The 16,395-nt window shown below is 34.6% G+C and overlaps 1 protein-coding gene across 4 annotated transcripts in view; it reads left to right on the top strand.

The window, feature by feature from the left end:
* Nucleotides 1–16,114, top strand: part of USO1 (USO1 vesicle transport factor) — a 59,256-nt gene extending 43,142 nt beyond the window's left edge. For 3 of the 4 annotated variants that reach the window (XM_083376302.1, XM_083376301.1, XM_083376304.1), the window contains 9 exons: nt 2,217–2,335; nt 2,867–3,048; nt 4,480–4,601; nt 6,542–6,680; nt 8,621–8,784; nt 10,479–10,568; nt 11,738–11,848; nt 13,093–13,308; nt 15,172–16,114. In XM_083376302.1, the coding sequence (XP_083232428.1) occupies nt 2,217–2,335; nt 2,867–3,048; nt 4,480–4,601; nt 6,542–6,680; nt 8,621–8,784; nt 10,479–10,568; nt 11,738–11,848; nt 13,093–13,308; nt 15,172–15,276 (1,248 nt within the window). In that variant the 3' untranslated portion in view covers nt 15,277–16,114. The remainder of the gene's footprint in view (nt 1–2,216; nt 2,336–2,866; nt 3,049–4,479; nt 4,602–6,541; nt 6,681–8,620; nt 8,785–10,478; nt 10,569–11,737; nt 11,849–13,092; nt 13,309–15,171) is intronic. The other variant, XM_083376303.1, reaches the window with a different exon arrangement.
* The last annotated feature ends 281 nt before the right edge of the window (nt 16,115–16,395 follow it).

Genomic DNA, 16,395 nt, shown 5'->3' with positions numbered 1-16,395 from the left:
AAGAAGGCAGTGGCAAGCCACTTATATTGGTACCGAGTCATAGAGTGAGATTTATTAAATTAATAAATGAATGAATGAACAGATAAATAGCTAAATAAATTGATGCTAAGACATCTGCATTGATATGGCCATTCAATCAAAATAAATCAAGGAATTTTTTTGGTATTTATTTTATTGGTATTTTTAAACATAACATAAATCATTCAGTAATTTGTAAACAGTATGTTGTCTGGGTAACATTTATAAGACAATCTTTAACAATTGATTTCTATAATCTATATTCCATATGTTAATTTCAGTTGATTTCCCTTTTCCCCAAAGTATCTTTCTTTGCAAACATTAGATTAAAACAATTCTCATTATTTTGATAAACAATTAAGTATATAGTTTTTCCAATATTCCTATTTGTCATTTTAGTTGCCTTATCGTAAATCCTGTTACTGTGCTTATTTCAGCTTATTTCTCCCCCCAAATTCTAAATATTCTTACTAGTAACAATTTTCTCAACAATTAACTACATTTACATTGGTGGATTTAATTCTATTTTTTTCCATATAAGCCCTCTCATACTTTTATATTTCTTAATCAATAGGTAAAAAAGTAGAAAGAGAAAAGAAAAGAGGAGAGAGACAAAAAAAGAGGAGAAAAAGAAGAGAAAAGAAAAAAAGACAAAAGCACTGAAATACAAAAAAAATAACATACTACTTAAAATATGTATCCCTCCTAATTTAATATATATTTATTCCCTCAATTTCTTATTCTTTTTGACCATAGCTGAGAATGTATTTAATCTATTTAAACTTCAAGCATTCCATTCAATAGATCTAATCATCTAATCCTTTAACTCTCATTTTAAACACATTTTTATGCTTTTCTTATCGTCATATTTAAATAACTAAAACATTTGCTTTGTTTAAATCATTTCAACTTTTTTTTACAGAAAGGAAAAAGAAAAAAAACATTGTATTAATTAAAAAAAATCATCCCTCTAAGAGTAATGTATTCCAAAGTTTTTCCATTTCTTTAGCCATATTCAAACAAATTTCTTATTGTATTAGTTAATAAAAAATAATAATTCATCTCTCTAAGAGTAATATATTCCAAAGTTTTTCCACAGTCAAACAAATGTTTCTTTTTTAAGTATTCTCTTTGATAAGTCCGATCATCTATTTTCTTGATTTCTATTTTAATCTTTTTTCTCTGGCCATTGCCTTTCTTAATCAGTATGTTTTGCTGCATCATTTGTTTCCCTGTATTTTTTCTCATTCTTTTCCTTAACTTCAAAGTTGCTTGAATGTGTTGAAATATTTTCCATTTGAATTAAATCATGATTTTTTATTTTATACATTTCCATCTTTAAGTCTCTATTCTCAGAATTATGTTCAGTCATCTCTACTGTATTTTCCTGGGAAATTTCTTGGAGTGAAATTAAGTTGGAGATAAGTTGATTCATACACTCAAGGTTGTTCTGTATTTTTTTGTGGTTTAAAATCATTGTTCTTTGAAATTGTTCCCGCTTATCATATGTTTCCTTTTGTAAAGTGTTCATTGCTTCAGATTTGTTGCTCTCACTTTGTTTACACAGCTGCATTTTTAAAGAACTTTGAGGGTCAGAGAAAGAAAAATCCTCACCCACCAGTAGGTGTCAGCGTTTGCTCATTTTTCAGATCTTTTTAGTCTTTTTCTCTCTCTCTAAAGGGTAGGTTTTGCCGCTTCTGGTAACCAAAAGAAGGGAGTAGAATCCCCCTCCTTCCCCCCCCCCCTGAGATCTCTTATTTTTGGGACTTTGTTCTTCAGGAAAATAGGTAGGATAGAGAAAATCAATATTCTTACCCAGATTCAAGCATGCTGTTTAAAATCCGCTTAGTTTAAAAGCTTATGACTTCCGTTGTTTTCAGCTATGACTGGACAATGGAGTTAGCCAGCCTTCTGTTGGTTTCTGGGAGGCTTCTCCTGGACCATTTGGGGAGACCGCTGTCTCTCCTAATTCCCTGGGATTTCCTTCCTTCGTTCCACCCCTTCAGGGTGGGTTCTGGCCCCTTAGGGTCCCCAACAAAAAGAAATTTCAGCCGAAGGGTTCGGCATTCTGAATCTTCGGACTGCTCCGCTGGAAAAAGGAACCGGAAGTCAAATCAAGGAAATTGTTATCTTTTTACTCTAAAGTGTGATGCAAAGAAAAGTACTTCAGTCTCTAGCATCCTTAGCCAAAGATCTAGCTAACAGGACAAATAGCAGAAAACCTTGGAGAAGAGGAGCAGCTGGTTCAAGGATTGTGTGCTCTATTACTAGGAATCTCCATTTATTACAATGACAATTCACTTGAGAATTATAAAAAGTGAGTATATTGGCATTCATATTTCATTTAATATATTTTGCATTGTAAATACTGTATTAGGAAATATATGAACTTTCCATATTAATTAAGGCAAACACATGCTTTTTTATTATTAGTTATAAACTTTATGGCCCCAACAGTTTGAAACTGATAAAATGTCATTTGGAATTAGAGGCTGTCTCTCCAGTGCTACTGAAGAATAATGTTGGCTTGAAAAAGCAAAATAAAAACATATAACTATTTTTAAACTATCACTTAGTTTGTCTTCTCATTGTTTCCAATATTCTGAAGTTGCTTGATTTTCTGTAATTTGTCTCAATTTATTTCACACTGAAATTGATTTCTCTACAAGATCTGAAGGCATCTTTTTTCCTTCTCCATCACTCTGACTTATTGCATACTATTTATCTGATCTTTTTCTTTATCCTTTTTTTTTATTAAAAAGAACTAAGATTTTGAGGGTTAGGGATATGATTAAAAAGAGGATTTTTTTCAGCTAGAATTATTACATAATTCTGTTTTCCCCTTTAGAGAAAAACTAAAGCAGCTTATAGAAAAAAGGATTGGCAAGGAAATTTTTATTGAGAAATTGGGATTTATTAGCAAACATGAATTCTATTCCCGAGCAGCTCAGAAACCACAGCCAAACTTTTCTAGCCCTGATCATATGATGTTTGATCATGAGTTTACAAAGCTGGTGAAAGAACTGGAAGGTGAGACTTGTTACATCATTTCTTGGAGTATTAATTTGAAAAAGGAGAAAGTACAATTTACCAGCAGTTCTAATTCTTTAAAAAAATCTTGTCATCAAAATTAATAAATTTATATAGATTGTATATAATTTCTGAAAATTCTGATGTAACAGAAAAAGTTATGAGAACTCAGGGGTGTCCCAAAGGTGCTTTTTCAAGAGGCAACTAGACTTCCTTGTTTTTCTTTGGAGATGTTTCACGTCTCATCCAAGAAGCTACCTCAGTTCTGACTGGATGAGAAGCGAAATATCTTCAATGAAAAACAAAGTGTAGTTGCCTTTTGAAAAAAACATCTTTGGGACAACCATGACTTGGATGACTGAGAATCTCCATAGATACTGAGAATTCAAAGAAAAAAAATCAGAAAAATTATACATTCACAGCCTTTATTATTGCATCATGTAGAGGTATGAGGTCAATTTCTTATTTTTTGAAAATCTATTAAGCAAAGTATGTTAATTTAATTTTTAAAAGTTTGTAACCAGTGGAGGTGAAGGTTTCTGAACACAGTGAAATGTAGCATCTCTTTATTCATTCTTACCTGCTTAGGATCAGCAGGTTGGCAAAAAGTTAATTCGAGAAAGAAGGAAGAAATCATCTACTTTGTGGCAAAATAGAGTAAGTTATATATTATAGATACATAGAGAAGATTAATGTTTCAATAGAAACTGAGAACCAGGTAGAGAAGAGACACCAGAGCTCAGAATTCAAATGTTGCCACATTTGACTCCATGGTCTCATTTTCTGGGTTTCTTAGAAGGCTCTGCTTCTTCTGCTTCTTTTTTCCATGGACTTCTGAAAATTATTTTTCACTTATATTGAGATAAACCTTTTGCCTATTTGTCTGTTTCATGATTTGATATGAATATTTTGAAATAACAATACACAATACATATTTTGTGTATTTTTTCATTTTATTTTCAGTTTTGGGCAGAAGGCTTGAGAAAAATGGTTTGTTCTTTCTGAGGCTTTCATATTTCTCCACAGAAATCAGAGTATACATATTATGCCTGTGGTGTACTATTGTACTAGTGTTTATTGAACTCATTTAAATGTGAACCAATTGTGGAGAGTTAAGCTCAGTGGGAAATTGTGGGAGTTAAAAGTTGCAACAAGTTTAGTTAACTCATGACATGACTGAGAAATGTTTCCTGATCCATTGCTTATTGAATATTTTCTATCAAAATGTTTTTTTTTTATTTTAAAGTAACAGTATTATCAGATAAGAAAGGTTGTTTTAGCATTTTAAGGAAAAAAATCTGAGTGATTGAGAAATATTGAATAGCCATTATGTTAATGATGACACCTTTTAAACTCTTAATCTCTATAGTCATCTAGAATGCTGCAACATTTGACTTAAATTATCTAATATTATAAATCATCATTTCACAGGAATTATAACAAAGGCAATTTATAAGTCAAGTGAAGAAGATAAAAAGGAAGAAGAAGTGAAAAAAAGTTTAGAACAACATAACAACATAGTGACACACTATAAAGATGTCATTAGAGTACAGGTAAATAATGTATCTTGTTTTAAGTGAATTACATTTAATCTCAGATATACTATGCACATTTAAAGGTATATCTTAAGCCCAAGTTACACATTATACTGAGATTTATTTAAAATTATGGAAACACAGTAGTTCGTAGTCTTATATGCACAGTACATCTCTGCTATAATAGTGTGTTTCCCCAAAAATAATATATATTTGCCTCCAAAAGAGGCGTTAGGGTCTTATTTTGGGGGGATGAATTATTTTTCCCACTGTCTCACCTCACGGCGGCACTAAACCCCATCCAGCAGGAGCCTGCATGGTCACCAGCAGCCCACTTCTTCTGCAGCCTCTCACCACTGCTTGACGTGTTGACTCCCGGCCTCTGCTTCACCATCAGAGGCTTTGGGAAAGGCCTCTGCAGCCAAGAAGGGAAGCTGGCAGAGGCCTTCACAATGGAGCTCCCGTGGGGGTGGGGGGATGCGTCTGAATGGTGGCGAGCAGCCACAGAAGTGGGCTGGTGGCGGCTATATGGGCTCCTGCTGGATGGGGCTGTTGGTGCCGCTGCCATGAGGTGAAGCAGGTGTTGGAGCACGGGTGGCCTGGCTGCAGCGGTCCTAAGGTAAGCAGGTGTGGGGCAGTTCTACCTCCTCATCCCTGCCCTAGCTTGATTTTTATGCATGTGCCTCCCCCCCTCGTGCAACCAGACGGTGGGACAGGGTAGGCGGGCTCTTAACTGGGGCTTATTTTCAGGATATTTTGGGGAAAACACGGTACATATCACCTAAATTCCATTTAATACTAGGTATTTGCAATTTGCAATCACTAGTTATTTAAGATTTTTAAAAAAGCAATTTGCAATCACTAGTTATTTAAGAATTTTTAAAAAGCTATAACATCAATTAGTCAAATTTGTTATTCATAATTGAAAGATATTATAGATAATTCTTACTTTCTGACTACTTATTCAGTGACTGTTCAAAGTTATGACAGTACTGAATATGGGAGACTTAAACTAGTCTACCAAGTTGTGACTGTCCCCAGGGTAATCATGATTCCAGCATTTGACAACCTGCACTTTTACAACCTTCACAGTTGGCAGAATCAAAGCTGATGGGAGTTGCAAGTTGCTATCAGGTTACATCACATTTCACAACCTGTGATGATTTGCTTAATGATCACAGCTGGAACTGATAAACTGCCATTGTAAATGAGGTGTGGTTATCTGATTTTTCACTATATGAAAATGTAATTTATTGATGAAGTTGTCAGTCTCATTTGTGGTCAGTAAGTGAAGACCCCATATATATTAGATCTTCTAAACTCTCAGGAATTACTTTGTGGAATATCCTCTTGCGGGAATGGGGTCTTGGCCTGTTATTGTACAGGTAGTCCTTGACTTATTACTACAATTGGGACTGGAACATCTATCAGTAAAATTCAGACTGTCTTAATATATGATCTATTTTGCCTCTTTCATTAAGTGAATAATGTAGTTGTTAAGCAATTCTGGTTTCCCCCATTGACTATGCTTATCAGAAACTTGCTGGGAAGATTGTATATGGGGATTATGTGACCCCACAACACTGGAATTGTCATAAATACATGCCAATTGCCAAGCATGTAAATTTCATTCCCATGATCACAGAGATGCTGCAGCAGACATATGTAGGAGGATGAATTGTAAATTGTCGCTAAACAAATAATCATAAATCAAGGAATATCTGTAAATGGTAGAAGTAAAATAGTTTAGTCCTTGGTGTCATTTTTTATCTCATGTTTCAGTGAATTTCCCCCCCCCCAAAATATTTTTATCTATATTGCACTAATACAGTTGGTCAATTTAGCATCTCAGTTAGAAATCTTAAAAGATTCAAGATCCCAGGCATAATTAGAGAGTAGACCTATGTTTAAAAAATGGGTGAAAACTTAATTTTGTTTCTTTTTATTTTATTTTAAAGGATCAGGAGCTTGAGGAATTGAAGAAACAAGTAGAATCATTAAAAATTCAAAATGAACAGTTGCAGACAACAGTTACGCAACAAGTTTCACAAATCCAGCAACACAAGGACCAATATAACCTCCTTAAAATACAGCTAGGTAGTAATGCTAATAGTATTTTGCATAGTTTTTCCTGAGAAATAACTTGCAGGCCATGGGATTTTAAATTGTGTTGAGTTGTATACACTTTCAACAGCTCAAGAATGTGGTAAATTGGCATTAATCATTGACAGACAATAGACTATTTAAGTGCATAAAGTCAATCTCAGAATTTCATCAAGATTATCATCTGTAGAGTGGTATTTTTTTAAGAAACCCCCAAAACCAAAGAGAGATACAGTGGTGGAAACAAAAATTTAGACAGATAGATTAAAAATTTGCTTTAACTGATAGCACCAGTTTGGAGCCACAGTGCCATCTCTCCCCATTTGCCTTAGAACAGGGGTAGGCAACCTTGGCTTTTTTACCACTCATGGACTTCAACTCCCAGAATTCCTGAGCCAGCCATGCATGGGAGTTGAAGTCCACGAGTCATAAAAGAGCCAAGGTTGCCTACCCCTGCCTTAGAAGCTAAGAAATTTCTCATTTGTATTTCACTCTCAACAGACAATGATACTTTACCTAACGTTGTTAGCTGCGAACTCGTGTCCGACCCATCGCGACCCTATGGACAACGTTCCTTCAGGCCTTCCTGTCCTCTACCATCTTCGGGAGTCCATTTAAGCTCACACCTACTGCTTCAGTGACTCCATCCAGCCACCTCATTCTCTGTCGTCCCCTTCTTCTATTGCCCTCAATCTTTCCCAGCATTAGGCTCTTCTCCAGTGAGTCCTTCCTTCTCATTAGCTGGCCAAAGTATTGTAGTTTTAGCTTCAGGATCTGGCCTTCTAAAGAGCAGTCAGGGTTGATCTCTAGGACTGACCGGTTTGATCGCCTTGCAGGACAGGAGTCTTCTCCAGCACCACAGTTCAAAGGCCTCATTCTTTGGCACTCAGCCTTTTTTGTGGTCCAACTTTCACAGCCATACATTGCAACTGGGAAGACCATAGCCTTGACTATACGCACTTTTGTTGACAGGGTGATATCTCTGCTTTTTAGTGTGCTGTCTAGATTTGCCATGGCTTTCCTCCCCAGGAGCAAGCGTCTTTTAATTTCTTGGCTACAGTCCCCATCTGCGGTGATCTTGGAGCCCAGGAAAATAAAATCTGTCACTACCTCCATTTCTTCCCCATCTATTTGCCAGGAATTGAGAGGGCCGGATGCCATGATCTTGGTTTTCTTAATGTTAAGAAATTGGTCAGTCTCAAAACCCAAGCGGAGTTGAACTTAATTAGTCCAAAGATGAGGAATCACTTGACAATTCCAGAGCTGTAGGTTTTACAGGGAAATTTAAAACGCATTTAAACAGAAGACAGTGGCCATTTGATTTTTGTAATCCTGTCAAGAAAACTGCAGGGATATTATTACCAGGTGATGAGTTTGAAAAGAAGGCATCTTTTCCTTTAATTTTTTTCCTTTGCCTTCATTTTAGTTTCTGCAGTCAGTTGATCAGGTAATAAATTTGATACACCAAAATATCTCTCTAATCCAACTCTTTTGTATATTAACCTTTTATTCATATTATATATAAATAGTCTTAGAGTCTTCACATACATACCCACTTAAGCTCTTTTAGTTCATTTCTAAGCATTTCAGCAATTACCAGATACTGGCCAGTAAAATAAATTAGATAAAATATCAATATTTCAAAGGTTGCCTCAAGGAAAGCTAGTTTAAGAAGTGAAATGTTTAGAATAAACTACTAAACATCATTCTTCATGATGTATTCATTTGTCCTATTTTATTTATTATTTTATACCGGAATTTCTGTTTCAATTTGTCTGTCTGACAGTAGACAAGTAGTTCTCTGATACAACTGTCTAAATTTAATTCTGCAATTTCCTAGTGGAATTATAATTTTGAAATACATTGAAGTAAGAATGTTTTAATTTTTTTATCTGAAATGCTAGAAGTAAATCATTTTACAATTTGCTTAATAGGAAAAGACAATCAGCATCATAGTTTGCACAGTGATATGGGTCAGATAAATGGTGTTCAGTCAGAAGAAATCAGCAAATTGCACGTGGAAATGGAGGAATGGAAGCACAAACTTGAATTACTGCAAGAACAGCTAAGAGAAAAGGATTCTTTGATTGAAACCCTGGTGAGCAGTAAAGTTTCATTCTTAGTAATAAGCATCTGATCTGATCTGAAACCCATTAGTTTTTCCTGGTCAGATCTAAAATAATGATTAAGAAATTGTTTCCTTTCTTTCTCCCAAATCACAGCAGACCATAATTTCGTCAAATCAGGGGAAAGAAATATATTTCCAAGCAGTACATTTTTTTTTCTTTGTATTTGGGGGTGAAGAGCAAGAGGAGCACCTTTCTGAAACCCTTCTTATTCTCAAAAAGTGGTTCCAAAGCATGGTACTCAAAATAGCTGAGCCATATAATTGCCAGATACATAATGTATTAAAAGGTGTTCCCTACATTAGTCAGCTTTTACAGGTAACTTCCCTATGACATGAAGAATGTACTTAGGTTCTCAAGAAGTTGCCTTGATACTCTGATCATTATGTACATTTTGAGAGATTTCTATAAAACCTTCCCATTTTATCATTTTGATCACAGATGAATTTGTTGTATGTTTTCTGAACATTTGTCAAAACCAGGATAATAGTGCTGAAAGATTTGCATTGATATGGATGGTCTCCTATGGGCATGCTTTAAGGTGTAAACCTTTAGAATTTAAATAATATGGTGCTTGATTCAAAGGCACTTTCTCTCCCACTATGGAATTGCTTCTTTACCCAGCAGAATAGGCTATTTGAAGAATCCCTGCACACCATAGGTTCATCTGTCTGTCACAGATTCCCCCATGAGACTTCAAGGAATGGAATGCTTTTCCCAAGGGAATCTTTGGTGCATATTGTCCTAGTATTTAAGGAAAATGGCAAAAGAGCCATTTTCTTTTTTTACTTTTATTTTTATGGCATTTTAATTTTTAATCAAATTTAAAGCAATTGATTTTTCATCTTTTATATTTTATATGCTGTTGCAATTATTCTGAATTATCTCAGATTATATTAGGCAGTATGCTGAATGAATGAATGAATGAGAAATGTAGCTTAATAGGTTTGGATGATATGATAAAATGTATTGATAAGTTCAGTTGGTTCTTATTGGTGTATAAAATCTGGTTTGGTATAGAAAACTCTTGGTTGTTTTTTTTAAGTAGGCATTTTATTAAAAACAATTAGCTTACTGACTTGAAAGTGGTTTAAATCCATAAAATTTAAACCTGTAATGTAGAAAAATATGAGACCTTTCCTGTAATTTATTTCTCGAAGCAATAGAAGATGGGAGACTACCCACCAAAAATATATGTTTTTATTTTAATTTCACTAGGAATAAACTGAAATCCAGGCATATAAAGCTTTATTTTTAAAAACTGAATCTGGGTTTATAGATGAAATACTATGGATTTACTAATCTCATAATTGTTTAGAAGTCCATAGCATAAAATTGGTATTTAATTTATTTATTTTTTTTGAAAAGCATGACTGTTTCAAATACTTCCTGGCATTCCCAGCATATTTGTTAGTATGATAATTTTTTAAAAATGTAATATAATATTTAATTCCATTTGCATAATTTATTTTCTATCCTCAATGCAATATGCCAAAATATGCTAGTTTTCCAAGATGGCACCAATCATTACTGTGTAATTGCAATTTTGTGTCTCAAGCTATAATCCTGGTTGCTGCTTTTTAAAAAAAAATAAAACCAGAACAATAGTTTAAAGTGCTTATGCTTTTTAAACAACTGGGTGTTTTTATATGTCTGATGTTTATAGAAACTTTCAACAACAATGGAAGGAGCAACAGAACAATCATTACAAACTAATATATCTACTGGAACTCAGTTAAATAGTGAACTATGTAAGGTAGGAAATTCCTGTAGCCTATTTTAAAGTATTTGGTCAGGCTACCTTTGTATAACAGTGGGAGAAACCATGCATTGCTTGCTCATGAGGTATGACTACAGTTTGAACAAAAAGGGAGCCCTTGTCTTGATTTTGTAACTAGATCCCGTAGGCTTTTAGTTGTACAATTCAGTTTTCTCTTTTTTCCCTGTGTCAGATAATTAGAAATGAGAAACCTGATTTCTCTTATGTGTGTCATAGGAGGATCACTGCTGATCTCACAAGCAATCTTGTATTGTTTTTGGTTCCATATTCCTTCATGAGCTAAAGTTTCTTCAAAGGTAGCTCAGTGAGATACACATAGTAAAAATCCAAGTTGGATATATCTCTAGCATAAATAATATTGCTGTATTTTCAGATATAAAAATTACAAGTGAAGCAATCTGAGATGGGTAAAATATTTTATGCCCTGCTGAAAATTGGGCATCAAAGTCAGCCCAAAGAATCCCTAAAAGTCATCTTGATTAATTCTTGATACTTTCTTTGAATAAGAGTCTGGTCTGCATTAAGTTCAATTTATAAAGTTAGCAACTTCTGTGATATTTGAGAGAAATAGACTGAAATCTGCATGTTACCCGTACTTCAATAGCAAACCAATTCAAATTTTGGCAGTGATTTGCTCTCCAGGCTTGTTTCAATTTATTTTCTGAACGTTGTTTCCAGACTAGGTAACATCATCAGCAGGATTTTCTTGTCTTATTTTTACCTATTATTCCAGTTCAAATTTATTAATATTTTTATTATCAGATCTACCATGATATGATTAGTCTTGGACCTATAAATATATTTATATTTAGCTGAATTTAATATGTTTTCTCTCACAGGAGATTGATAACTTGAGGGCACAAATAATCAAGTTTCAGGTTGAGAAGCAAGAACTTTAGAAAATGTTAGGATCTTAAGAATTTTCCTTGCCTTTTAGTTTCTGGCTTATTTGGGGGGGGGGGGTTGGGGGGGAGAATTAGAATAAATAGAAGTAGTCCCCTTAATCTCTTTGTCCTTTTCAGCATCAGCCATCAGTAATCACATTTGATTCTTGGCTATACTATATCATATAAGACAATCACAGTTATTATACTTTCTGAAAACTATTAGCTTTATAATTTTGTTCAATGTTATTTATTTTGCAGAACATGACTTCAGTTCCTGCATCAGAAGATAGTAGTGCTGATATGGTAGCAAAGACAACTGACCTGGAAACACAACTTTCAGTGATCTTGCAGGAGAATAAAGAATTAAAGGTATTTAACACATAGTAAAACATACTAATAAAGATATTGGATATTTAACTTAACCTTAGAGTTAACAATCTATAGTTTTGTCTTAGTGATAACTTCAGTCTTTTTGTATTATTGGCATAAAATGCTTTTTACAATTTTGTTTAATGTCTAGATGTACTGATTGATGGATTAACTCTAGATTATAATAAGCATTCCAGAAAAAAAATATAATCCTCATTGTTGATTGTGGTGTGGATTTGCTTCTTGCTAATATCCTAGATCAGGGATGGCGAACCTTTTAGAGACCGTATGCCCAAACTGCAACCCAAAACTCTCTTATGTATTGTCGGGTGCTGGGTGGGTGTGGCCTATTGGGTGGGCATGGTCCATTGGGTGGGCGTGGCTGCGGTGGTAACGACAGACTGGGTGGGACTAAAAAGTTCAATCAATCAATTCCAACTTTGCAAGATCTTTTTTTTCCCCACAAGAAGTTGAAATTTATTGATTGATTGAACCTTTTTTTTTGCACACGGCGGCAGAGGCCTAAAGCGAAAAGGTTTTATAAAACCCAGCTGAAGGCCTAGAACTGGGGTGACAGCGCACGTGCCCACAAAGAGGGCTCTGCATGCCACCTGTGGCACGCGTGCCATAGGTTCACCACCACGGTCCTAGATTATGTTTAGACATTAATATTACAGTCATTAGCAGGCAAGGCACGTGAGATCGAGGCACGTGAGATCTCATTGCCCATAAACGTGGTCAAAAAAGTACTTTTAAAGTATGTAGAGTCATAGTTCTTTATTGCTGTTATCTTAATTATGTGTCCTCATTCTAAGGCTCCTATACTGTAATATATAGTTCATTGAGATATCAAAAGATGTTACCCCTGAGATGAGAGAGGATCTAAGCAATGATCAATCAATAATGCATGCTGAGATTTGCTGTACTTTTATTTTTTTCCATCTTCAAAGATCAGTTCTAGAATCATTTGTCAAGTTTCTAAAAATGGACAGAGCATTTGGGAAATGGATATTAAAAAGTTACTAAAGATCAACTATATGAAGCATAAACTTCTAAAAAATAGATTTTAGATGAGACTGAATAAAGCATTGCATATGACCATTTATATGGAATACATAAATTACCTTAAAAGGATATTGATTTTTATGGTATATGAAGCATATGTTGCTTCCTTCCAAACACACAACTTTTTCATGGAAGGTAACATGTCTCTGAATGTAATATTTTATACTTTTCTGTGCCAGAATGAAATTGCAAGACTCAATGAGGAGAAGTCTTCATTTAAACAGCAACTGGAATCATCTAATAGCACTGTGGCAATTTTGAAAAATGAAAAAAGCAAACTGCAGCAGGAAATTGCAGAATCTAAAAAAGAACAAGATGACTTCCTGGTTCTTCTGGCAGATCAGGATCAGAAAATAGTTGGATTAAAGAATAAACTCAAAGAACTTGGAGAACCGGTAAGATACAAAATTTGCAAAAGCAAGTGTGAGACTTGAACTCGCTGGAACAATTTTAGAGCTAAATTTAGATGCATGACAAAACTGTCTGTGTCTGTGTCTCCCCAAATTTGTACCAACCCTTTAGAACTGTGCTTTTCAAACTGAGTTCTGTGGAGCCTCAGTGTTCCATGAGTATCATCCAGGGCCTCAGCAGTCACAGCCTTGGTTTACATTGTATGAAATGTATTAAAGGTAAAGGTTCCCCCGCACATGCGTGCTAGTCGTTTCCGACTCTAGGGGCCAGTGCTCATCTCCGTTTCAAAGCCGAAGAACCAGCGCTTGTCCGAGGACGTCTCCGTGGTCATGTGGCCGGCATGACAAGACGCCAAAGGGGCACGGAACGCTGTTACCCTCCCACCGTAGTGGTCCCTATTTTTCTACTTGCATTTTTACGTACTTTCGAATGCTAGGTGGGCAGAAGCTGGGACGAGTAACAGGCGCTCACTCTGTTACGCGGCACTCGGGATTCGACCCGCCAAACTGCCGACCTTCTGATCGACAAGCTCAGCATCCTAACCCACTGAACCACCACGTCCCTTTTATGAAATGTATTACTACAACACTAATTTTAACCTTTTGTTAAAATAAGATATATTACATAAAATACATTAATTAATGGATTACAGATTGGTTTTTCATATTGAGATGGGTTGTTTGGGTATATCAACTGCTCTAGTCTAGAAGAATATGGTTTAGCTGCCACGTTAGTAATTCTGGCTGCCTCCTCTGGGCAGAATGATGATCTTTAAAGAAAGGAGAGAGGGAGCAGAAATGAAGCAAATCCCGCATGTGTTGGAAGTTGCAGAAGGAAGATGAGGGCCATATCTCCTGGGCCGCCAAGGCCTGAGGGTGCTAATGCTCCCTTATCTGAGACAGGAAGAGAAAGAGTCCCTGGACCGTTATCAGCAAAATGTAAAAGATGTAACTGGAGGCTCTGCTCATCTACTTTTGTCAGAGGGGGAAGGAGAGAGAAATTAAAAAGGAAAAAAGCGAAGGTTTAATTTTAAGTGCTTGCTGTGTTCATTAAATACTTCTCTCTCTACCTGGCACCTAGCTTCTAAATGGGAACAGCAAAGAATCCATTACCATGTTCTAACAACTACTCTCATTGATGTGTTGCTTTTGGCAACTAATTTTATAGCTAGAGAAACTATAATATACATCTGCATAGCTATATAATCATAAGCTAAAATTTACTATACAGATTTATTTATATTTTAATATTTCATTAAAGAATTTATTTACAAAATTAAAAGGTAAACAGTATAAAAGAAAAAAAAGAAAGTGTTGAAAACAATAAAAGAAAAAGAAAATACTTTAAAAAAGCAACTGATCTTCTTTGTAGCAAAACTATATGGCATAAGCTTCATTCTCCTCATATAAATCTTTTTTTAAATCAGTAAACCCAGAAATACATCCTTTTTATCTGTTTTAAGCAAAAAGTTCGTAAAGTGTTTTCAGTCTTATAGTTATCAAACTAATCAGTTTAGCCATTCATTTAGTTGCATTTTGACCAGCTTTTTATTTTGATGGAGTCTAATTTTAATATGCTGTTCAAAGGCAAATGGGGCTCTTGGCCTGGTGAAAATAATATTCTCTTGTCATAATATAGTAAATAAATTTCTATCTTATAGGTTCTATAATAAAAAGATGATGGTCTCAGATGATGGAGAAATGCTATTTTTAAACGTAAAACTTGAGATAGATTTAAATTTTAATTCTTTACTTGAACATGTTAAAATAATTAGCAAGTTTAAAAATAAGCTGTCCATTTAATATAATACACTAAATAGCAGTTTTATTTCTGTTTTTCCTCTAAAGATTGAAGATGAAGATGATGTGGATTTAGGTGATCATGGTGAGGATGAAGAAGAAGAGGAGGAGGAGGAGGAGGAGGAGGGGGATGCAGAAGGAGAAGAAAATTAATAGTATTTTATTGGATTAAACATGAAATTTAGAAATGATTTGTATGAACCAATCTTGGATGGCTTTGTGATGCAAAACATCTTGATAAGAAAAAAATCATTAGAAATTATTCTCATTTTCTTAAATGTCAGTAATATATTGTAGCTGATACAGAAGCCTAGTATGTTAAATTTCACATCCAGATCAAACTGAATTATTAACAAATTAGAAACCATGTTAGAAGATGTAAGAAGGTGACAATGTTGGATTAAAATGTGTTGCCTTTTGCATATTTTCAGAGTGTTTGTCATTTTCTTATTTTGGATTTTATTGTGATTAAATATGGTATGCATATGGCTAAAATCTCTTGAATGAAATCATTGTCTCCTGCATTCATCTTGGAGAGACCTTACAGGGTTTTGTTTTTTTCTTAATACCACAAAAGATTGAAAGTGATGATTTGGTTTGTTCAAGTTAAGTGGGTCATAGTTTCTTGCTTTCTTCTCAATGGATTTTGGCTTGAAACAAACTGTCCAGCATTGAGTGCCTTGCATCTGAAATGGCTCCATTCTGTACCTTGGAAGTAAAAGTAGCTGCAACAGTACAGAGGGATTTTCAAAGATGAAGAGCACTATTTGATAGTATATTAAAGAAAACCATTTTTAGCAGAAATCCCATGTAAAAGCTATCAGATTATTATTTTGAAAACATTTGTTTTATTAAAAAAATCACATTGCGATTGATCATAATTTATTGAGTTTCTTTTTTCCCAGTAGATTTTTAAAAGGAAAGAAATAAATACAGTTGCTATATCTACTTACTTTTTGGATAATGGAAATAAATATATACTTATTTAGTATCATTTATTTGACTGAGTTGTGATTGTTTTTTATTATGTATTAATGCTGTTTATTTTACTAATAAGTAAAGCCTAATATTCCGTTTCAATTTTTGAAAGTATTACTGAAAATATATTGGGGCTGCCATCTTTCATCAGGGAAATTTCACAATTGGAAAAATTGGTTGCAAAATAGGCTTACCCAGTCCCTGAGATGATTTGGTAAAAAACTCTAGGTAGAATTGGGGGAAGTGTGAAGAGGAGGTTGATCTTAAGAGTGCTGGCACAGCAGAAATTGGCAC

Source organism: Vipera ursinii (genome assembly GCF_947247035.1).
Source record: "Vipera ursinii genome assembly, chromosome: Z".
Classification (NCBI taxonomy): Eukaryota; Metazoa; Chordata; class Lepidosauria; order Squamata; family Viperidae; genus Vipera; species Vipera ursinii.
This window is presented reverse-complemented; position numbering and strand designations above follow the sequence as displayed.